This window comes from Urocitellus parryii, chromosome 6 (genome assembly GCF_045843805.1).
Source record: "Urocitellus parryii isolate mUroPar1 chromosome 6, mUroPar1.hap1, whole genome shotgun sequence".
Lineage (NCBI taxonomy): Eukaryota > Metazoa > Chordata > Mammalia > Rodentia > Sciuridae > Urocitellus > Urocitellus parryii.
In genome coordinates, this window is record NC_135536.1 from 130313514 (window position 1) to 130338215 (window position 24702).

Sequence of the window (24702 nt, forward strand, 5' to 3'; positions counted from 1 at the left end):
TAGCAACTCGCACAACAGTATAGAGAATGGGCTTGATCAAGAGCCTATGTGAAATTTTCCTGGAGTCCCCCTAAAATATTTGGCAGTGGAGGAAGCAGTCAGGAGGTCCTTAGGCCACTGATACTGTCAGGGGGAGTCAACTCAAATTGCTTGTGGAAGGCCCCCTGCATGCTACTTAAGGATCAGCTGATATAGTAGTACATTCCTGTAATCCCAGCAGCTTAGTAAGATTCTGTCTCAAAATAAGAAATAAATGAGGCTGGGAGTGTAGCTCAATAGGAGAGCACCTCTGGATGCCACTCACTAAGGCAGGAAGGAAGCATTAACCTTTTTTGAGGAAGAGAATCAGTTCTCAGAGCAGCCCAGGTACTACAGAGTCTCAGACTTGAGAATAATTCTGCCTTTTTTTTTTCCAGAGAAATATTTGACCAGTGAGCACTACCTTTTCTGTATTAAACTCCATTCCAAATGATAAATCCTATTTATTTTGAAGGATTAAGAGCTGCTAGTAGCAGCTGGGCATGGTGGCGTATGCCTGTAATCGCAGCAGTTCAGGAGGCTGAGGCAGGAGGATGGTGAGTTCTAAGCCCCATTCAGCAACTTAGCAAGGCCCTAAGCAACCCGGTGAGACCCTGTCTCTAAATAAAATACAAAAAAGAGCTGGGGATGTGGATTAGTGGTTGAGTGGCCATGAGTTCAATCCTAGGTACCCATCCCCCACCTTCAAAAAGAGGTGTGGTAGCAAAGTTTAAAACATTCCAAAACCTCTAAAACTAGAAAAATGAATTCATCTCTAATTAACATTCTCAAAAGTGAAATTGTTTTATAAGAAAATGTCTTTGAAAAGCATAGTCTACAAAATGAAGTATTGTCAATGATCTCATGATATATGGAACAGAAAAATTCAGCACTGATTTTTCTGGACTCTGACACAATGAGACATCTTATAAGGTCATTTTATTTCTTTCTTTTCGAATTAGGGCAAATAAAAAAAGAAACATCTAAACCTGATGTTCAAATAACTTTTTCCAGTTTGATCCAATCCTTTCTCCTTAAGAGTACATTTATAAGTGCCCCAGATCTGTGACTGATAGACACATTGTTCATCCCTTTCTTTGGTCCTATTGGGTTTGAAAGGCAAGTAACTCCCTCCTCTGTCCACCAGCCTTCTGTCCAGAATGACTGTCACCTGGATGTTCTTTTTCACATTACTTTTGGGCTAGTTCTCTTTTCACCTTTAGTTTGAGAATCCCAATCCTGAAATAACAGTGTGCACATCTGAAAGACTTAAAATTTTTTCTTTTTCTACTGTAAAGTGGAAGTTGTCCAAATGATGTCTTTGCAAACAAGAAGGAGGCTCACCCAGCCTCTCAATGAGAGTACAATGGTGCTGGTCCTCTGGGCTGCTTGTCTTCCTCCTCCTCCAGTTGGTCCTGGAGCCCAACCAACTCCCAGCCCCTTTCCTGTTCACCTGTGCTCCAGGGCTGCTGGGAAAAGACCTTATATTGGTGCCCTCTACACCTATCTCTGGGCCTCAGTACAAAGAATCTTCAGGAGTAAAGGTCTTGGTTTTGTGGTTTCTCAGGCCTCTGAAATCTGTTTATAAAGAACTACAAGAAACCAACAAAAACAGGAACACTTCACTTCCACTCCAGGACCAACAGATTTTTGTTTCCTTCCAGTAAATTCAACAAATTGAGGCCAGAGTCTGGGCATGGCATTGGGGCATAGACTGAAGACCACACTGCTATGCTGTCACAGAAAGGGACTAGATTTCAGGACTGGGGTCTTATCACAAAGTACACAAGTGGGTAGATTACTTGGATGGCAGATTAGCTATATCCCTTGGCCAGCCACTTTGTGGCTATTTTACTATCCATTATTATCTCCTCAAACATGGAAAAGGAAAAGGGGCCATCAATCAACTTGACATGTCACTTCCTTAACACTGGCACATCTGGCAGAGCCCAATAGAACAGAAGAAACCGCTCCAACTCTTTCTAGGTTATGCTTCGCTTCTCTATTAAATACAGAATCTGCTGATAAAATGTAGAGTGTAAGAAACATTTTATAGCACATATGGCAGTTTGAATGATGTTATTTACAAATGCTAAATCTGTGCTGGCTTTTCTTATTATCTGAGTGTTTTAAATAAACCAATACATGGTATAGCTCTCCTAAAATAATTCAGATATCATTATCTATTAACAGTGAATCATCTAGCCATACTTTCCCTAAAGTTTTGGTTAATTAGATATGACCAGTTATACTCCAAAGCCCTCAAGATTAAAGATAAAATGCCTATTTTAGTATTAAGAATGATCTAGATTATTAAGAAAACCCATTAAAGGAATTTCAATAACAAAGTCTGGTCTGATAATTTTATGTTATGAAAAGGAATCCTTCCCTTAAGTGTCTATAAAAATTATTAACACTGAAAATTACAAAATTTATTTTTGATTAAACTGCATTTGTTACTTAGATAAGGATCAACTGGATGAGGAAACTGAGAGATACTGAAAAAATACTTACAATAATAGCAATAACCTCACTAATATCCCTTCAGTGAGGTTAAGAGAAATCATCAAAGAAAAAAATTATAGAGATATACCTCTTTTGTTTTGTTTTTACAAAAAAAGGTACAGGGGACAACTTTCATTAACACTTACTTAAAATAGGGTGATGCAATTCATGAGGGAGTGTAAAAGCAGAGGGTGTAAAAGCTAATTATTGCACATCACCCTGTTCTGCCAGATGACACCGTAAGGTGGGTCAGTAACTTGGTTTAAATCACTAAAACACAGCTACTCTGTAAGTATCTAGTCTCTGAAAGATGTTAAATGCTGTGATTTGATGATTAAATCAGAAATTCCCTCATGACATTTATTCAGCCCTACTGGGATGGCCAGAAGCAGCGACAGGCAGACAGCAGGTTCAGGAAGGGGTTGCTTGGTGTTGAGGATGCCCCCACAGTGGTCTGCACACTACGCTCCCATCAACAAACAGTCACTCTGACCTTGGTATACAAACCTCACTGCTGGGGGCAGACGTGGCCACACGCTATTAATAACTTACCATTGCAAAATTTATGATAGCATCTTTTTTGCCTTGAACCAGAAGCAATTTAAAAAAAACACTTTGAAATTATGTTCTCCAACATTCTCTTTAAAACATTTATATGGATCAACTTTATTGAAAGTGAATGCACAGAGATAATGCAGAAAAAAGGAATGTTCCCAAGACTAAACCCTTGATGATATTTTTTAATTCATTATAAAGAAAAGATTTCACCAACAGTAGCAGCTACTTATTTTTGCTAAGTGTTCTCTGCTTTTCTGCGTGCTCCACAATCTTTTCTTCCACATAAAGCCCCTTCCGCTTCCGTACTGCATTCATGTACTTCCGGGCCTGGTTCTCAGAATCAGCCTTCTCCCCAAAGTGCAAGTACTCTTCCTCAGTAGTTGGCACCCAGAAGGGGTCGCTGGGAATGACCTTGTAGGAGAAGATGACAGCATGTGCCAGGTTAGGCAGATATATTTCATTTACTAAGCTTAATTCACATAGTCTTAGCTAATGGAAAAATGTTAGGTAATTAAAAAACAGTTAAGTTTGCTAGGAATGAAAATAAATAAATGTGCAGAATCATGGGAACTGTGAATGAATGTAAACAGATCAACAGAACTTGAAATATATAAAAGAGCCTTCTCATAACTCTAAGCAAGAAAGAACACCATTAGTTTTTAATAAAATAATAAAAAGTTCTCCTTTTGATGAGGATATGTTTTATTATCTGAGTGTTTTAACTTTGTCTATATCCCCAATAAAGATCAATAAATGTAAGCACATTTTTTTATCATTTGAGCTTTTGGTCTAAAATTCAATGAGTGCCCTGGTGAGCTGGCCCAGGTGGACTATATACTCTTTCTGAGCCCCAGGCAGACAGTAGCAGCCTTCCTTCCTCTTTCCTCTGGATCCACTTACTTATTGTTGGTGAGGGAAACATGCTGAGGGCAGTTTGTAGCTACTTCTTGATGGGAAGGGAGAAAGGCAAAACTTGAAGAAGGGAAAGAAGGTGAGAAAATGTTAGTCTGAAAGCCAGAGGCTCAGCCCCGGGGATGGCCAGAAGCCAAGTCACAATGTTCAAGGAGGTGGTGAGCTTGAACATGCACCTCCCTGAGGTCCTTGAGCAAGGGGCTGACTTCTAGGACAGAAGACTATGTGTGTGCTACTGCTCCCCCTTTTGGTTATGGGAGGAACACCATTCCCAACCCTCCTGCAGGTGAGAAAGCTCTGTGAACTGATTGATACTCTTGGCCTCTGCCTCCTCACTCAAGGCTCCCCATGGTCACCTATTTGATTGCAAAGTATAAAGTTTGAGACATGGGTGGCATGGCCTCCTCTTTTTCCTTGTCACTGTAAGCAAGGTGTTCACAGAAAACACACAATCTACCTGGTGCCTCCACACTGTTTACAGAAATAGACTTTGCCCCATCCTGTTTACCTGTCTAGATCTTGACTGTAGTATAGGAAGTCTGCAGACCTTGAGACAAAGATTACATTCTCCAAGATCAGGTTTATTAAGAAAAAATATGCCTTAATTTAAAAAAAATTTTTTTTCTTATTTCTCAATTGGAGGAAAGGTTATCTACTTTGATGGCCACAAATTCCAACTTTTCAAGTCAAAATACAGAAATGAAAGAAAATGTTATTTTTAAAGAGTCACTATTCAATATGGAAAGGGAATTTTTTTGAGGGCCAGGAAGGGAGAAGTTTCTGGAGTGAGAAAGGGGAGACCATAGTAGTAAGGGGAGGCAAAGCCCATCTATAGCCCCACAGGGAGACAAGACAGATGACAGCCACGAGGGCCTGGCTCTTAATGCTCCCTGAGGATGGGCCTGAAGTCACACATCTTAGGCATGTGGAGCCAGAACCACTGTTCTTTGGAGCTGCATGTCTGATGTTGCATGTCTGCCCAGGATGTGACTAGTTGTGATCTGTGACCATGAAGTGGAAGCAGTTCCTTCTGGAGATTGGACTCAACCTGTACCATCAATGTGGGTGAAGGCATGAACTGAGCCCGCTGTGAAGGACACAGCTGGTACTCAGAGGGCAAAGGAAGCAGTAGCTCTGAAATGGTAGCAGAGTCCACCCCATGATAGGGGTACAAGGAGAAAGGAACTTCCACTGCAGATGACCTTGGGAATAAGAAATAATTACAGAGCGGAAATACAAAAGGAAATCCAGCACTATGAAAGACAGAAACCAGATTCAACCAAAGGAGGAATTCATAATCAAATTAGGAGAGGTAAGAGCCATCTGATGAAAGCTAGTAGAAAGTCCATTTACAAAGTCTCAAAGAAATAAAGGCAGTAGATAGCAACCCCAAAATACTAGGTGACTGTTAAAAAAAAAAGGAAGAACTAGAAATCCTAGAAATGCAAAAATAAAGAAATATATTTAATAAAGATATATTAAATAGAAACTGCTAAAAGAAATGAATTCATAGATATTTGAAATTTGGAATCTATAAGGAACAATTAAAATTAAAAAAAAGACAAAACAAAGCAAAACAAAAAACCTCTCAACAACCCAATAAACAAGTGGCTATAAGGACTTGAACAGACATTTCTCCAGAGAAGAATACAAATGACTACAAGCAAATGAAAAGATGTTCAACATCATTAGTCATTTTTGGAATGCAAATCAAAACCATAGTGAGGTATCTCTTCATACCCACTAGCATAACTATAATCAAAGTAATTTTTAAAAAGGAAAATAAATGTTGGTAGAATGTGGAGAAATTGGGAGCCTCACACATTGCTGGTTGAATTTAAAAATGATATAGTCACTGTCAAAAAATTTGAGATTTCCCCAAAAGTTAAACTTTAAATTATCAAATGACACCACAATTCTACTCCTATATATATACTCAAAGGGAAGGGAAAACAGGGACTCAATCAAATTCATGTATCTACAAATTCATAATAGCTAAAAGGTGGGAAGACCTAAGTGATTAAACAAAACATGGCTTATCACACAAAGCAGGATCACTCATCCTTAGAGAGAAATGAAATACTGACATACACAACCTCTGCACTGAGCGAAGACAAAAAAATGCCACATATGGTAGGATTCCATGTGTATGTGATATCAGAACAGGTAAATGCACATGTATAGAATGTAGATTGGGGGTTTGCAGAGACTAGTGGGAGGAATGGCAAGAAACTGAATAATGGGTGAGGCACTTTACTTTGGAATGATGAAACTGTCTTGGAGATGGTGACTGCAGAACACTGTGAATGTACTAAATGCAACAGGATTATTTACTTCATCATGGTTATTTTATAATATGTGAATTTCATCTCAATAAGTTATTTTTAAAAAGACAGAAATTTCCCAGGATATGGGGGGGGAGAGGGAGAGGGAGAGACATATTTTTAAAATACAAAAAAATTAAAAGTCATAAAACAGATAGGTAGGGTTTATAAGAGTCCTAATATTGGAGAACAGGACATGAATCCTCAGATGGAAAAATCTACCAAGTCCTGAGCAAGATAATAAAATAGCTGCCCTCGTGGGGTAGGGACTAGTGCTGCAGGTATATGAGCCCTGTACCTCTTGATGTTCAGTTCTGCCACCAGATGCCACAGAACAAGATCTGAGCCATGACCAGGCTCCCTGCTCATGAACAGAGGTGGCTGTGTCCTGGTATGAGGTAGATGTGGAGAAAATCAGAGAACCAAAGAACTAAGAAATAGCTTCTAAGCAAAAACAAAATAAATCCCAGAAGGAACCAGCAGGCTGAAAGAAGCAAAAGGGACCAGGAAAGCACAGTGAGTCAGAGCTCTGGGGGGTGACAGTAAGTCTACAGAATGAATGTCTGTTTGGAAGTAAGGCTCCAGTTGGTGAGTAAGGAGAGGGGGCACAAATGGGGACATGGCCCAGCCCTCATCAGAATGAGGAGTAGGAAGTCCAGTTCACTGGTAGAGAAGGTCATCATGATTATTAGCCATACTGAGTCTGTGTGGTAGGCTCAGGGTCTGGACTGGCAGGAGGAAGGAAGACAACTGCCACTCAAAATAGCCTGAGTAGCTAAAAGCCATCCATTCCAGGGTGCGAGGTAGGAGTATCTCTGAAGTGGTAGCACAAGAAAACCTTGTGGTGATGGAACAATGCTGTATCTTGACTGTGGTAGTGGCAGTGACATTAAGTTACAAATCTGACAAAACTGTATAGAATCACACATACACACATAAAAGGAGAAATGGAGTTTAGATCCAACGGTGTCACCAAGTCACTGTACCAGCCGTTAAACGCTTAAGCAACTATATCACTACAGCATTATGGCCCTTGTAGTTGAAAACATTCATAACTGATATATGAGGCTGGTGTGAAAATTAAAGGAGGTATTACTAGTCACAAGGTGGGTACCAGGCATGTTCTAGTTTTGTCTGGTTCCAGAGCCTGCCCTTTTTACATTAACAGTAGACTGCCACGAAGACGAATTTATCCCAACATAATTTGCCCAATGTTATTAGCTAAGTCAAGTGCATATGTTACCACCGGTGAAATATGAATAAGCTCTGTGGCTGCATCAGCACCCACATCTTTTTTAGTATCATACTACAGTTAGGGATGGCAACACGGTGGGCAAGGGGGAGAGTGAAGAAGACTATATAGGGCCTCTCTATACATTTTTTTGGTATATTTTTGTGAATAAAATTATTACAATTTTTAAAAAGCCACCCATCCTTAAGTTATAATTCCCTTTTATCAGGGTCAACTGCTGGGAAGGTCAAATTCTTCAACACTTGTAAGAAACCAAGTATCTGAACTGCTTAGGAATTGGTTCCTCTGCTGTGAGACAGGAGGGTGGTGGTGGTGTATGTTCCTCAAGCAACAAAACAAGCAAAGAGAATAAATGGAGTGGGAAGAGCTTGAGGGGAGTGGCACTTCACTAAACTCAGGAGCAGGGACTGAGGTCAGAGCAAATGCAATACGGGAGTTAACAGGGATGGCTCTAGTTCAATGGCATTCTCTACCCAGTTAGCTGTGTGATCTTGGGTAAGTTATTTCAAACTATCTTGTGCCTGGTTCTCCCACTTGTAAGGATGGAATATGAAAACCCCAATCCCATTTAACTGTATTGAGGACTGAAAGAGACCATCAGTTGACATATGCCTGGGGTGCAGTAACACAGATTACCACCTTCTCCATCAGACTGCTGGGCCAGGAATCCAGGGCCAAGGTCACAAGAGCCAGCCAAGGTCAGTGGAAGGGAAAGAGAGAAACTTAGAAAGTAGATGGATCTTCTATGGTTTTTTTTTTAATAAGTTATACTTTATGTATATATACCTTTACTTTATTTATTTTTATGTGGTGTTAAAGATTGAATCTAGTGCTTCACTGAGCTACAACCCCAGCCTCCTCTATATGCTTTTATGAGACCTTGAGGATAGGGTGAATGGAAAAACAGAGCCACCTGAAGAACTGCTGCTACATTCTGTGGGCTAGCAGGTGAAGCTCTCTGCTGCCACTGTCACCACAGGAACACTACCCTCCACCCAAAGCCACAGAGGGTAGAAGCACAAAACTAGTGCCCTTGGGTTGAAGGAAACTGACATGTTGCCTGTGAGGAACCAAAAGTCTTCAAGATATATACCTACAAGGGATGGGGATGTGGCTCAAGCGGTAACGCGCTCACCTGGTATGCGTGGGGCGCTGGGTTCAATCCTCAGCACCACATAAAAATAAAAAAATAAAGATGTTGTGTCCACCGAAAACTGAAGGATAGATATTGAAAAATTCTCTCTCTCTCTCTTTAAAAAAAAAGATATAAACCTACAAAATATTACCCAAATCTCGAGAAGTGCCATTAACGAAGTATCGGCAGATTGCTGGGACCCTGCCAAATCTAAATTGTATTGTGTATATCATATTGGGGGTTCCTCAGCAGTCTAATTTAGTGAGCTCCTCATTTCCAGGGAAGGAAAATACCAGAAATAGCCTCCCCCCCCCCCAAATGAGCCAGCAACAGAAAAAGAGAGTCTGGGGAAATCAGGAGGGAGTGGGATAAGGGATCAAAAAGACTATAACGTAGGATTCTCATCTCAGGGATCTTTGAGGAGGAAGACATGCCTGGACCCACATGCTGTGTACACACATACTGGAGCTTATTTGATTTTAAAGAGCTCAGTTGTCCTCATTATGCTAAATGTACATCAGGCCCAGTCACTAGATAGTTATGTGACTGTTAGCAAGTTACACAAGCTTCCTGAGGCTCTATTCTCCATCATTCTTCTGGAGTGAGACTGACCAAGGGCCCCAATAAATACAAGGATTGCCCCATGAATTTTCACATGTCACTGTGTTTATTCTTTGGCTAAGCCTGCAGCTCAGGGAGGTTAAGACTTGTCCAGTGTGGATGAGCTGGACATCCTGCAGATTCTCCTGAAAGGCTCCCTGTGGACTCTATGAGGAGACTAGGCCCTCCTCTCCTCCAGCCTTGGTCTTTACTATGGTGCTGTCTTAGGAAGATAGAAATGACTACTTTTCTTTAAGGCTAGGCATCCTTAGTGTATGCCTGATAACAATGTAAGAAAGGTTCTCAGCAGGTCTGAGTTGTAGTGGTGAATAAATATCAAATCCTGTTAAAAACAAAGTGACAAATAACAGAAAGCAATGAGTTGCTAAGTGAGACGCACCCATTCAGGAGAATTTATGACCAGAGCCCTTGTTTTAAAAATAGAAGACTCAGCGTTACAGGTCAGTGGAAGGGATCTCTACCACAGTCTTCTCAGGCTGGCTCACTTTGTTTCCTGCAGGCTTCCAGGATCACTCTTGGCACCCACTGATGTCTGTCTTGGGGGACTCCTTGGGTAACTTGCTTTGGCAACTCCACCCTGCCAGCACTGAGGCTAACCGGACAGGTACTCTACTTTTTCAGCTGCACCACTCTTGCATCTGTGTGGACATCCTGAGGCTACTTGCCTCAACATGCCAAGAAACTCTCAAGAACAGGGCAGAAGAAGTAGCACCTTTCTTAGTGGGACAAAGACCAGATGACCCACTGTGGCCATCTACCTTATGTTTTACAGAAAGGCCCCTCTCAGCCACAGAGCAGGGTCTGCCATCAGATTGGAGGGACAGTGCTTCTTCCCAGTGGCTCACCCAGAACTAATCTGCCTAGAGGGAGAAGATATTTTTGCAACTCAACAGCCTGAAGCAGATGCCATCCTTTATCTCACAGGAAGGCACCCAAATTCAAGCTGTTGCCCCAGGCAATTTTTTTTTTTAAACCTGGAAGGAAAATGCTTTGGGAGCACATTTCAATTTTATGCCCAAGTCTGACTATGATTATGGCCGGCAGGTGGGAAACACCATATCCAAAATAAACTCCTTCAGTGCTCTCTTCTTTCTCACCCAGTATGACCTGAGCCTACTCCTTAGGATAATCTCAATATTAAGTGGTAAATCTTGAGGTTATGCTGACATACATGTGCAGTAGCATTGGTTGGTAATATTTTTCTTTCTGTGCTGTTATTAGCGCCTTTTCTTCCTTTTTTCTCAGAAGGATAAAACTTAGAAAGAGAAATTATGAGATTGCTGACTTCAAAGGTTTCCTCGTGGAAAATGCCTGTAATTTTATTTTCTCTATTTTTTGAAGCACTTTCTCTCAAAAGCTCTTGATTGTAAATTATATGGTGTGGTAGAATACAAATGAAAAAAAGTGCCTTGGAGTGAGAAGCCAGATCTCAACAACTGTGTTATTTCTAAACCTAACTAGGGGGGGAAAACGGAGACAGCCAAGAAATATCAGATCAATGACATTTAATTATAATGTAGTTTTTAAGACTTTCAAAGATTTGAAGCTTTTGGAAATAGGACCATGACAGGTGGCAAGAAGATGACAGAAGGATTGTATAAACTGGAACAAAACTTTTCTTGACAACATTTTTTCTCTAAAATTGTTTATTAAGAGATTGATTTTTAATAATAAGTTGCACCTAAGCCAGAAACTAATACTTTTTTTTTTAAAACTACTAAGTGTGTAGGATCAATTTGCAGCTTTTTTTTTTTTTTTTAAATTCTGAGAGAGAAAGGAAACTGAAAACCATCAAGGCTTTTATATTAACAAAAACTGCTTATGTGGTAAACCTTCCTACTTTTATACAAGTTGTCTCTAAATATATATTCTCCTCTGTGTATTTACTAATAGATGGGCATATAACTACCTTAGATCAGGGAGTATAGGCATACTTTTTCTAAAAAGAGTTAGAGTGTAGAGGGCACAATGGTAATACAAACTACTCAGGAGGAGAATCACAAGTCTGAGGCTAGCCTGGGCACTTTGTAAGACCCTATTAAAAAAAAATTTTTTTTTTTTAAAAGTCAGATAGCAAATATTTTCTGTCCCAACTATTTAACTCTGCCTGAAAACAGCCACAGAAAATATGTATATGAACAGGTTATAGCTGTATTCCAATAAAATTTTATTTACCAAAAGAGGCAATGGGCCAGTTCTCTGACTCCTGACATTCCTCAGTCTCCTTGTTAGGTGGGACCTTGTCAAAAGTGGTCATATGATTGGTTGGGCATGGATGCAGGTGAAGTGGTATGTGTAAGATTCAGTTTGTGTCCAAATGGAGGGGTATTCTCTATTCTTCCCTATCCTTATTCTTATTGGCAGGAATGCAGATATGATAGTAGAAAGTGGAACAGCAACTCTGGACCATAAGTGGAAGCAAAGTGTTGATAGCAAGTCAGAATGAGTCGGGCTGCTTCCTTAGACTCAAGAAAATTACCCTCTTCTCACTTAGGTTGCTGTTTCTGGGATGCCTTTCTTAGATCAGTCTTACTTCTTTCCTTACTAATATATTTGCCAATTAGGAGATGAGGGAAAGTATAGTTTTTTAAAATGTGCTTTGTAAAATCACTGTCAAGGATTAGACTAAAACGCTGAGATTTTTGAACAAAAGATAGAACATATGAATTTAAGTTTGCCACTCTTCAGTACTGATATCACGGCAACGGTTTTGAATGCCTATTTACAGACAGTCCCGGGGATTACTTAACCTACATCCTCTTCATTCCCATCAAACATACTGTAACCCAGGTTTCTGTGCCAGTGTTGATCAAGGCCATCTTCATGAAATAGATGACTTTTCATCTTTTGTCATCTGCCCTGTAATCACATGTGAGATCATGAAAACCTAGGACAGACGACCCTGAGATGTTGTCCAGCAGGAACTTCGGCAATGTATTTACACTACAGACATAGTTCCTGTTCTTAAGGCATTGACTTTTAAAATCCATTTCTTCTATTTCTTCCTGGTTTGTATTTTATATAGAAAGCTTAGTGCCAAAAATCAAAACCAAAACTGAAAAGCGAAAGTTCCAGATAAAAGAGAAATGGCTACCTAAACCTTAAGTAGTAAAAATAAGTTAAATTTTCTGGGACTTCTGCTTTCTACATAATGAAATGCAGCAACAATACCTATGGAGTCAAGGTAATAAAAGCATTGAAACTGGCAGGGGGTGTGGCTCACTTGCCTGGCAGGCATGAGTCCCTGTGTTCCATCCCCAGCACCACAAAAGAGAAGAATAGCAAAACATCATTTACTTTTCAAAGATGTAAAATGTAAGAAACATTTCACAGAAAGTAATGTGACCTAAGTCACCAAATGTAACCTAAATCAGAATATTAACCTTGGTTCTATCAAGCATTAAGACTGTGACCTCCCCTTGACCCCTCAGAAGGAAACACAGGCACAATTGAGTGCTTTGGATTAGCATCTTAAAACTTGTCTCAATTTAGGTGATAGGAATTTGCTGAACTAACATCCAATGTTTTCTGTCCAAAGTCAGTTTTTCCAAAGTATCACCCTTCTTTGTTAATAAACTTGATTATAAACTTGATTTTTTAAAAAAAGTTCTTCCTCAATTATTTTCATTCTCCATTAATCATCTAAATCTAAACTCTTCTAAAAATGGTCTAGAAAAAGGAAACCTTATGGTTAAAAAAAGTGAGATGAGTAAGAACAGCTCATTACTGAAACATGAATTTTACTGAATTAAAAGTTTATGGGGAAAACCCCTGGATTCTGTGTGGAGCCTGGTGCAATACTACACTGTGGAGAGAAAGTTAGAATGAACATGGTGTAGACTCAAGAGATGGAAAACCAAGAAAACAACTTTCCTGCCAGCCCTACCAGTGCTGGGCTCTAGGTAAGATATCTGACACCCTTCATTATAGCAGGGGTGAAAAAAAAAATCAGGGAAGTCCCACAATTTGTTCAAGTTCAAATAAGTGGCAGAATACCAGAAATCAGGATTAGCTGACTCCAATGTCAGTTCTTCCACTAAGTTGCAACTTCCTTGGTAAAAGTAAATGTGCAGTTATTCAGATTCCCTATATACAGGGACAAAAACTATTTTCTTAAAATAACCTTTTAATTGAAGGTTTAAATAAACATCTCTTAGTTGAAAAATCTACTCCTGACTTTAGGATTCTTCTTGAAATATAAATTTGTTTCCAACACATGCCCTGCAGTTCTCTTCCACTGGCCTTTCTCACATTGCATTCTGTTGGTTAATGTCTACTCTGCCTTTAAGTTCTACTCAGGAAGGCTAATCAATTGTCATTATTTTCTCCCCTAACTTAAAGAACACTGGGTTCAAAATCCTTTCTCCCCTTTCTGCAATATGGATTTGTTTAGTATTGCTTTTGGATTATAGAAAAGGTTTGCCTGCTCACCTACCTCTACCTATGTGACAAGAAAAACAAAGTTTTAATGAGCCGTGTCATTCCACAGCACTTGAAAACCATAGAAACCCTGCTCTCCAGAATGAAGTCTGACAAATATATAACCATAATAACTTAAAGCTACCCTTAAAAGTACGCACAACTGCTCCTTCTAAATGCTGGAAGTACTTTTCCCTCCTAGAAAGAGATTCTTGGAAGTTTTGCTTTCAAAAGGTCTGTGATTTTCTTGTAAAAATCTTAAATATAGCTTTGGCCAGGGTGGGGTTGGGGGAGGGGTATTACATTTTCTGTGTCTTCAATTTTTACATCAAATAGAATGAATGTGCATATGCACCATAAAGCCACATTTTCGATCTGAATGAAAAAGCTATCTGTTTACTTCTGTCTGTCTGAGTGGAGCCACAGGAAGGCCCAATGGTATGATAAATTTTGTTGGCCACTCCTGGCTTCTTATGTAAGCAGGTCCACTGATGAGAAGGAAGGAAGGAGGGGTGGTGGTTGAGGCTTGTTTTTTTTTTGTTTGTTTGTTTGTTTGTTTTTTGTGATACTGAGGACTTAACCAGGGGTGCTTTACCATTGAACTACATCTCCAGCCATTTTATTTTTTGAGACAGGGTCTTGCTAAATCGCCCAGGCTGGTCTGAACTTGCACTACAGGGTCCAGCTGGGGATTTGAGTTCTTACCTCCCAGTGGCTGAACACCAGCTGCGGGCTGGCCAGGCCACTCGTCCTCTTCCTGATTTCATCAGCAAAACCAAAGCTTTCAGCCACAGGCAGGACAGCCTTGATGATGAACATGTCTGTCCCTTCTTTCATTTCTTCTTGAAGCACTCGACCTTCTCTCTTTGACAAGACAGCATAGACTCGACCTGCAAGGCCAAGAATCTTTTAAATCAGTTATGACTGGTCATATAACTTGAGCCACACTAACATGATTACTTATACACCCTGTTAACAATCCACTAGTGATTCAATCTGCTCTCAATACTTTAGCATGCAGAAGCCTGGAAACCTAAGTGTCTATTTAAAAAGTAAAGCACAATTACGGAAAAGTCAGAAGTAAAAGGTTACAAACCCCAGGGTGTATCACCCAGAGACAATCCTCTCAAACAGTGATCAGCAAGAGACTGTGTAAGGATGTTTCAATACAATTATATCCAGGAGGATTTTAATAATTATGATGAGAATCATAATTATGACAGACTATTTGAACTATATTGGATTATAGTAATAAGTGAGCAATTGGTATAATGACATTTCTATACTAGAAATTAAAACCATACATGTATGTTTCTTAAACTGATGACATCTAAGTACAGGAGTGTTAGTGTTTTATTCCTCTGGAAACTGATAATGATTGGAATCTTTAATGTCTAGTAACAATTTCTAGTGCCACAGCATAAGAATTCTAGCAAATGCTTTTGGTTGACACTTTTAATTCAATTTATATTTAGTCACAATTCTGCCTCACAGGAGGGAAATATCTTACACCTGGATTGGCATTCCCTGTGAGTGCTGTGGGTACTCAAATTATCCCTTCATAAGAAAAAGATAAATTAGAAGTTATGGACAATCAGGAAGAGCTTGCTATATCTAGCAGATAAACTTACTGAAACCTCCTCTTTCACCTACTGCTTAAAATACTTTTAAGCACAAATGATCTATACATATGTAAATGTACAACACTGAAGTTAAACAGACCTAAGTCTCCCTCTACTATGCATCCTGGAGTCTTCTCTCCTAAGTGACAAGGTGAGGAGTCTGATGCCCAAGCCACCCACCTTTCTTTTTTAAACTAGGAACTGAGGACACTGACTCTCACACTTTTTTCTGATTCGGATTTCTCCCTGGTGGTGGTTATTAGGAAGGACAAACAAAACAATTAGCAGAAAACCTGCTGTCTCATAAGGCCTGTTTTCTTTAAATAAGAATTTAAAAAACAGGAAACTTCTACTAGTGATAGACAGTATCTGGTCTCCACCCCACCCCCCACCCCCAGCTACCACATTCTCTCCTTCTTTTCTTCCCCACATTTATCAAACAGGTAGCTTCTTTTTCATCACTAGATGTTCTTTGACACCGAAGCAATCCTCGTTTGATGGGTTCTACTAAAACTGTTTCCTTGGAATCTCACAAAAATTTTCTTATTCCTGACCTTTTCACAATCCTCAATCTGCATGATTTCTCAGAAGTTTGAAATTCTCTCCAATTTTAGTATTACCCTCCTTCTACTCCCAGTCTCTGACCATCATTCTACTGTTTTAGTAATTCTTGAGGGTAAAACATCATTTCTGTAAGTATCCTGTGAAGCTTCATACTGTTCTTTGAACAAACTCTGCCCTCAGAAAGCCAACTCATTTCTCATTTGTGTGACTTTAATTTTATTTGTGAGCCTCCTAAAACTATCTCTAAGCCAGGCCTCTGACCTGACTTCAATCCCACACTAAACAGTGGCTGCAAGGGCATCTCTGCTGCAGAACCTGGCTTCCTTTTAAATTCAACATGTCTAAGAACACAATGCCATTCACAATGCCAATTGCTGCCATCCTCTCTGTCATTTGTACTAGAAATGTTAACAGTTATAGTTACAGAAGCACAACAGTGGGCTGGATGGGAACCTAAGGGTCACCAAGTTCTACCCCGTTAGTTGTTCGAACTCTGCACACATATCCTAAAACTTGCTTCCCAGGGTGGCCCATTCCATCTTCAGATAGTCCTAAGAGCCAGACAACTCCTAAGCTGCTGCTACCCTGAAGTTTCTAACCATCAGTCCTAGTTTTCACCACATGGGACAAGTTTAGCCCCTTCTCCCCCAAACACACACACATGCATACACACACATATCAGCCTCTAAGCTCTATGTTGCCTTCTCTTTTCCACACCAATCTCTCTGACATGCTGTGTATTTCTTGTTTTATCCCAGCCACTTTCTTACTTGAATTACTGTGATTTATTTACCTCCTTTTTATTGTGTGTTGCCCAGAAATGAAAATAATATTCTAAGTACAGTGTGACAAGCTCTGAAAAAAGCAGAACAATTATCTTCATTAGTGATCCCTTCCAGGCTTACATATTATTTATGTAGAAAAATATCTCACCATAGTAGCTAACATGTGTGAACTAGTACTCTTTACTCTTCTATCTCATTCTAAGAAAAGTTTTAAGGTAGTCTATGGAAGTAAACATAAAACAGGGGTAAAAAAGAATGAGGGAATTGGGGTAATGGGAACATGATAGGGGGCTATTTGGGACAAGCTGACTACTGCTGAATTGCTCAGCTCTTCCCCTTCATAGTTCATGCCATCAGGCTTGGATCAATAATTCTAACTGAAATAGACCATTAATCATGTACTTTTGAGCTATTCAATTTTGACTCCACTAACACTATAGCCTCCCAGGACAGGTGTGTTCAGGTTTAGAAGCATTCAGGGACCCAGTAAGCCTGCCACTGTTATCACTAGCAAATTAATGTGACCAGAATCAGCAAGGATCACATGGCCACTGACTGCAAATACTCTGATACCCCTTCCATTGGATACGGGTATCAGATCTTGGTCATTTGTTCACCCATGTAAAGAAAGACCACTAAGTGCCTTGCTGTATGAAAGACACCAGGGAAGAATTCTGAAGGAAAAAGAAGCAACAAAAAGGAGAATCAATTGCAACACTTTTGACCAGGGCTTTACTCTTTAGGGACTACATTATAAATGTCTCAGCCTGTATACATGGCCCCTGACAAGTAGTAGCAGTAACCTACTACTTCTGCTCCCGTGACTGCCAGAGTCAGAGCACTGGGAGCAGAGGGTAAGCTGCTTGCTGGGCACAGTACACGTTGGAGGTTTTTCACTCAGAGTTCATGGTTCCTGCAGCCTATAATGTAAACCATCAGTCCAACTCTTTATTCAAATGCTTTTCATTATTGAAGACCCATTCAATAACAACTTGCTCCATGAAATCTGATACCCAAAGTGCAAAGAAATCTCTTACCATTTAGCTCCACTGAACCAAATCTGTTGCTTCAGAGCACTATAGATTTTCTCACACACACACACACACACACACACACACACACACACACACACATTTTCTTCTTCCTTAACAGTAAGAATAATCTATAGAGTCTATAATCTTTAAAGCTGGAAGGTAATTAAAGTTGTCTTCTGAATTTAGGAAAGAGGATAGCTTTTTACAGCTCTATTTTCTCAAATAGTATAAGAGAGAACAAAGGGAATTTCTAATTCAGGGATGCTATAATTCAATATTACAGGACATCAAATTGTTAGCATTTATGCAAAGGTTAAAATGAAAATTTTAAATAAAAAATAGCCAAATAGAAGCATGCTTAAAAACAAATAACAAACATAAGAGGCCAAATACTAAATTACTCTTATCATAAGGTAACATCTATATACAATGTACTATTAAGGGCGAGGCTTATAAAAGAAAGTGGAAAATGCAAGGTTCATTCCCAAGGAGGGAGCCTTTTCTTTTCTGATTTTTGTAATCACTGCTAACATTTGTGGAATAATTTAAATTTTACACACACACACACACACACACACACACACACAGGTGGGCACTTCTTACTCTTAGAAACTAGGTCGAACTAACTTCTTTTATCACAGATCTACCACACTGCTAAATCAAGCCAACGTGGTTGACAGGATAGAGATGCACTTCAATCAAATAGGAGATAAAGCCTACTGTGGACGTAATGGGGAATAAGGGAGCATTGCTACTATATAGATGAATGTAGCTACAAGTTTACAGAAAATTGATGTTAACAAGTTTACCCCACCCTTTAGGGTCTCTGCTCACAGGTTCATGTTCTTATTATTATCAGCTGCTGAAACATTTAGAAGGCACAATCGAATCCAAAATAACACAAAGCTGGCAGATAATAAAGACACTGACAGAATGAGGTAAGGACCCAAATTTAATAAGACACAGCATGGATAATTATCAAGTTCTTCATTGGCTTCAACCAGCAAGTGTCCAGGATTAGAGCAGCAATGCTGAATAACAGCTCCTATAAAACCAACTAGGAGAGAGTTTAAGCTCAAAAATAGTTTTTGTCATGTTGTGGCAAAAAGATGGTGAACTCAAAATTATTCTATCCATCAAAGCCCACTTCAAAGTACCATCATTTTCTTCCTTTTATGGTACTGGGATTGAACCCAGGGTCACTTTATCACTGAGCTACAACACTGAGCTACATCATTAATTTAAAATTTTGAGACAGTTTTGCTAAGTTGCTGAGGCCGGCCTTGAACTTGGAATCATCCTACCTCAGCCTCCCAAGTAGCTGGGATTACAGGTGTGCACCACCACACCTGGTCATCAAAGTACAATAACTTTCAAAACACCTACCTTGTTTCCAAATTTTGCAAATCCAAAATTTCTCATAAAATGTCACTAGAAAACCATGTTTGTGAACTAAATTCAACTGTATTTTACTTTTAATTGTTTTACATAATTAAGCTTTGCCTTCTTAACTCATCTCTCAAAGCGAAAATCATGCTTAACATAAAAATTGGCATATGCAGTTCAATAAATCTTTGCTGAATTAAATTATGTAATACTGGTTAAATGTAAAACAAAATAAAAACCCTCAAGTATAGAATAAGGTTTCAAAAATACACAGAATGTTTCTGATATGTTAAAACACATAGGTTCTAACAATGTCAGCATTTATTTCTGCATATAAGAGAAGTACAATAGCTGGAGCTGTGTTGAAAACTCTAGTACTGTCTAACAAAATAGGTATTTTTAAAATATTAGTTTACTGCCCCAAAATAAAAAAGGATGGGGCAAAAAAGAGATGAACAGGTTAGAAGAAATTAGGCAAAATGAAGCAACTTACTGGCTACATGACAAGAAAGTAAAAACAGCATTTCTGATATCCTAAGTAGTCCATTAAAGGGAACTTTCATGAGTAAAAAAAAAAAAAAATGGTAATAGAAGCACACCTTTAGAAAAGTAGATTTTAAAAGTAAAATGGGGCATTTTCTTGGGATTATTTCCCCAGATAAAATGATTTTTGAGATGATTATTTCCTACAAAATTTCTCATCTGACTACATGTAATTCTATTCATTTATGAAAGGATTTCTTATTCTAAAAATCTGTATAGACAAGAACTGTTTAAAAGAGACTAAGTCAACTCATTTTGCCAAATAAAAAAGACCAAAATTTAACTTATGTTGATTCTTGGAGGATTAAAAGGAAAAGTCAGCAAAGTTTGAAGTCATCTCAGAAGATCTCTGAATAGCCAGACAGGAAGAAAAATGCCTTCATTGCTTTTTCCAGTTGGAGGTGTTGATTTAGAAGGAAGAAGAAAAACACAAATCAACAGCTATTTGATGAACCTTGGACTCTAGTCTAAGCACCCACCAATTCAAGAAGGGGAAAAAAAATCGAAATCAAATCTAAACAGCTTCTTTATAATGAAGTGAATGTGGCAGCCAGTTGCTTTCACGGAAATGTGTTAAGAAAGCTCATCATCAGACCATGGTAGAGACAGGAAACTAACCAGTCCATATATGCATACTGGACACCTAGATAGTAACTAAATGAGCTCTCGCTGTAGGCACAGTGGGATCTGTAACTAGTTAAGGCAAGGCAAAGGCATATTTTGCTCCAAAAGGAGAAAGAGGACAAATAACCTTGAGGGTTAAAACAGGTATCTCTTCCGGGAAAGTGGCAGAATGGAGTCTGATGACCAGGAGATAAGTGCCAGGACAGACAGAACAGGATGACAAATGGTATCTTGAGGTATTGTCCTAGGGAGGCCAAGTCATAGGCAGGGTCCAGGTGGTGATTTTCTAATAGAAATGAGAAAGGGGATGCAGAAGGGTGACTCAACAGGGGTGACTCATCAGTGCTGGGAATTTCAATCTGATAAATGCCAACAGCTGATTCTGTCTTCATGCGTTATGCTCAAAATTTGTCTTCTCAGAAAACAAAAGAACAAATGACAAGTTGAAATGGATAATGTAGAAGTGATGGCAATTTGTAGAGGAAATGTGTTCCCGTTATTTTGGGAGGAAATACATGTTCCCATTATCTTGAGAAAAAGGGCAGGCACAGAAGGAAGGATCATTTCAAACATGTAAAGGGAAAGGGAAAAAAAAACAAAACAAAAACAAAACCCAACAGGGTTAAAGGTAACAAACCCTCAGGAGAGTCTGAAAAAAATTCAATCATGAATGATCCCTATGACATAAAAAAGGAGAGAGAGCCTCCCTCTACCTTCTATTTTAAGAGGACACACAGAGTAGATGAAAAGGGACACCAATTAAGGGTGGATTACTAGTAGTGTGCCCAGGATGTTCAGGACCAGAATAAGCTGAGCCTACCAAAACAAATGAGCAGAAGACAACACAAAGGGCTTTTTTTTTTTTTTCCATTACTTCTGAAATAAGGAAGCAGGCCTACAAGTTGGAGACATTGGTATAATATCAACAAAGGACAGCAAGAAAGCAAAGGTTCTCAATAGCTAACTGTTACCTCCATTTTTTCCAGTAAGGATGACGTTCAAGACAACTGGGAAGTTAATGAGCAAGTATGTGGTCTTCTGAAATGAGTTTAAGTCCTCCAGGACCTTCTAGAATTATATCTCACAGTGGTATATAACTGGTAACTTGTTACCAGTTATAGGGCTACAATTCATAACTACAGGTAAAGGTAATTAACAACAGAACTTTTTTTTCAGGATAAAAACTGGATTCCATAAACTGCAGACTAGAAAACCATATGCTAATTTTCTGAAGAAAAATTATGGACAACATGGATTTTATTAAAAAAAAATAGTTAGTTAACCGAAGCTTTTTTTTTTCCCCCCTAGTACAACTGTTAAGATGGCTATTAGGGGAATGTTATAGATCTTAATTTCACCAAAACATCTGATTTACAGCTTACTGAGTCTACTTCTCACCAGTCAAGAAAAGGGATCAGGCATGGTGATGCACATCTGTAATCCCAGCAACCTGGGAGGCTAAAGGAGGATTACATGTTTGAGGTCACCCTCAGCAACTTAAACTCTGTCTCAAAAGTTAAAAAAAAAATATGGCTCAGTGGTAAAACATCCCCGAGTTCAATTCCCAGTACAAAAAAAAGAGACACATGAAAAAGGAATCAATGTTAAGATTAAAATATTTCCTATCATTAATTTTTTTCCTTTACTATTGTTTTTGTTTATTATATATGTAATTTAAGAAAAATTGTATAGACTCAGATTACTGGTACATATATACAGAAGTTTATGAGACTATAATTTCTATAGTTTAGGCAATCCACAAAATTTGGATTCTGCTTTTTGGGGAATAGAGGAGGAAGATATAACAGCTTTAACAATAGAAATGGGGCTATCTGAACTTATGATGCAATTGCTAAACTCTTATGTGGGAGGTAACAGTGTGTCTGTTCTGTACTGACTGGATTATCTATAAGGTGGCTTCTTTCTTAAGAGGGATATTGATCAAATAAAGCATATGTAAAGGACAGCAACTGGAATGGTGAAAAGGTTCACAAGTCATGAAAACAGCTGAAGAATCTTGAGTTTTCTCCTGGATGGAAAAGTAAAAAATCAACTCCCTTAAAATGAAGAAGAGAGTAGAATAGAGACAAACTGTACCCTGGTTAGAAACTAGTAGGAGATACACTTAATGCTCAATATAGGAAAGACATCCTCTAATCACTCAAATAGGGTGGTATGGCATCTGCCAGGGTCAGAAAGACTGGAGAAAAACACTTCTTTAAGAATTTGAAGGAATCAGGATTCCTTGATTTCAACTCTATTTCTGCCTTCTTAAAAATGCCCTTAATTAAAATGTAAAATAACGTCTGGGAATAGCCAAGATAGGTGTTCCTCAAACTAATCTATGGATTCCATGAGAGGCTGATAGGTATGTTGTACTCAAACTGGGTTGTGAAATATTGTACTGTACATCATATTTGGAGACTTGACTCATTTGCCTTAAGTAGTCTTGAAGTTAATCTATGTGTCTTGTTTAACCCAACTGCTTCTGAAGTGCTCCTATGGATGCTCAGTTTGTCTCATGGGAACCTTACTTTGATGCAAGCCTAAATTTCTTCTTTTTTTGGCGGGGGGGGGGGGGAGGCAGTGTTTAGATTTCTGTTTTCAGAAATTAATTGGCAAAAAAAGCTTGCTAAAAAGAAATTAACCATGCACTGACTCAAAGGACCAAGAGCTAGAGGAAAACTAGTAATTTGGTCCATTGTCTCACCTTCCTTTCTTTTCTCTTCACCACTGAAACAGTTCATGATCTCCAGAGAAAAAGATCTACTGTGTCCCAGGAACTGTTCTTCTGAGATCCCTAAGGCAGCTTATCCCAAAAATCAGAAATGGGTTTGACATAATGATTCACAGTGAAATAATAAAAAGAAAAGAAAATCTAATGATTTTCTTTTTCAGAAAGGACCCAGTATTCACAACAGCCCTTTAGTGTTATGAGGAGAAGAATGTTGCCATTTTTCTTTGATTCTTTTCAGAATGACTTTGGTTACCCATATTGATATGTTTGTTCACTATAAAAAAAAATGCTGCATGTAAGAGCAGTTTAATCCTCATTTACCAGACCTTTCATTATTAAAGGGAACAAAAGATCCTATTTGTAGCAAATGAAAAGATCTTAATAGTCACATATTCCCCTCCCTCAAGATTTTAATACTTAAGACCCCTGGCTTTCAAAAATCTCAATTTCTTAGTAAATTAGAAGATTATGTAGCTTCTAAATTCCTTTATAACTTAGGATCTAGAGGATTTCACTGTTGATCAGGGAATCTCTCATGGTCTTTCCCTTTCCTTTCTTACCAAGAACATCACTGGTGGCCATGATGTCGCATGTGTACATAGCTGCCATCAAGCGCTGAGGTTTCACTTGCAGTGAGTAGCGACATGCTTCTTTCATGGTGGCAATTAGCTGTCCTGAGAAAGGTCCATAGCAGTCAGTGATTGAAGAGTCTCCTTTCGGGGAAGTCCTCTTCTCAAAAGGCTCTAAGCAGACACCTTGTACCTCTTGGTTTTCCCCTCCACTAGGATGAATCTTATCTTCTTCCTGTCTCTCTCCTAGCAGATCAATTTGTTCTTGATTTTGCTTATCACTTGCTCCTTGTTCCTCAAATTTACTTAGGTCCCATTTTTCCAGAACAAAACAGACACCCATGAGGGGCTCCTCACACATGGGGCCAGAGAGGGTTGCTAACTGAAAACCACTCACAATGCTATTGCCCAAATCTCGGTATCTACTGGCTTCTTTTGAAGATCTGCCAGTTGGGCCTAACCATACAGAGTTCTGAAAATCTTCACTTTTATTAACTAGTATGTTAGGCCCACATTTTCTTGGGCCAAATGACCAGATTTGATCAACAGTATTCCTCCATTTTCTCCCTGTTAAATGTTGCTCTAGTTTTCCTTTGAATTCCCAAATTTTCTCTTGGGTCTTCTGATGAATCATCTGAGTATTTTTGCCCTCATTCAAAGAGGATGTCAACAGCTCCATGGAGCGAATCAAATCACTATTTTCTTCCAGAATCTGAGTGACTTCTTCTGGAAGGGGCACAGCTCGAACACTGAGGGTGGCAAGTCTATTGGGAGTTGTCATAGTGATTAACCCATCAGAGTCAACTTGGATTCCTTCAGGGATTTTGCTTTGATCTTCTTTTGTTTGGTGTATGACTGCAACTTTTTGTTGTTTGCCTATTTCTTCATTGACCATGTCAACTTTGGGGGGTTTTGTGATTGTTTCTCTGAATGGAATAATGGGTTCTGATACACTGATATGAATCTTTGCAAACCTACAAATTCAAGAGAGATAACATAAGTTTATAATAAAAATGGCATCAAAGCTTCATATTATGCAATGAAAATTGTGCAAACAAAACAGAAACATAAAATTTATTTTACTGCAAAGGATC

The 24702-nt window shown here is 38.9% G+C and overlaps 1 protein-coding gene across 3 annotated transcripts in view; it reads right to left on the reverse strand.

The window, feature by feature from the left end:
- Positions 1-3193: 3193 nt before the first annotated feature.
- Positions 3194-24702, reverse strand: part of Efl1 (elongation factor like GTPase 1) — a 136723-nt gene continuing 115214 nt past the window's right edge. For all 3 annotated transcript variants that reach the window (XM_026388182.2, XM_026388183.2, XM_026388181.2), the window contains 3 exons: positions 23600-24582; positions 14450-14634; positions 3194-3492 (listed from right to left, as the gene is read on the reverse strand). In XM_026388182.2, the coding sequence (XP_026243967.2) occupies positions 3304-3492; positions 14450-14634; positions 23600-24582 (1357 nt within the window). In that variant the 3' untranslated portion in view covers positions 3194-3303. The remainder of the gene's footprint in view (positions 3493-14449; positions 14635-23599; positions 24583-24702) is intronic.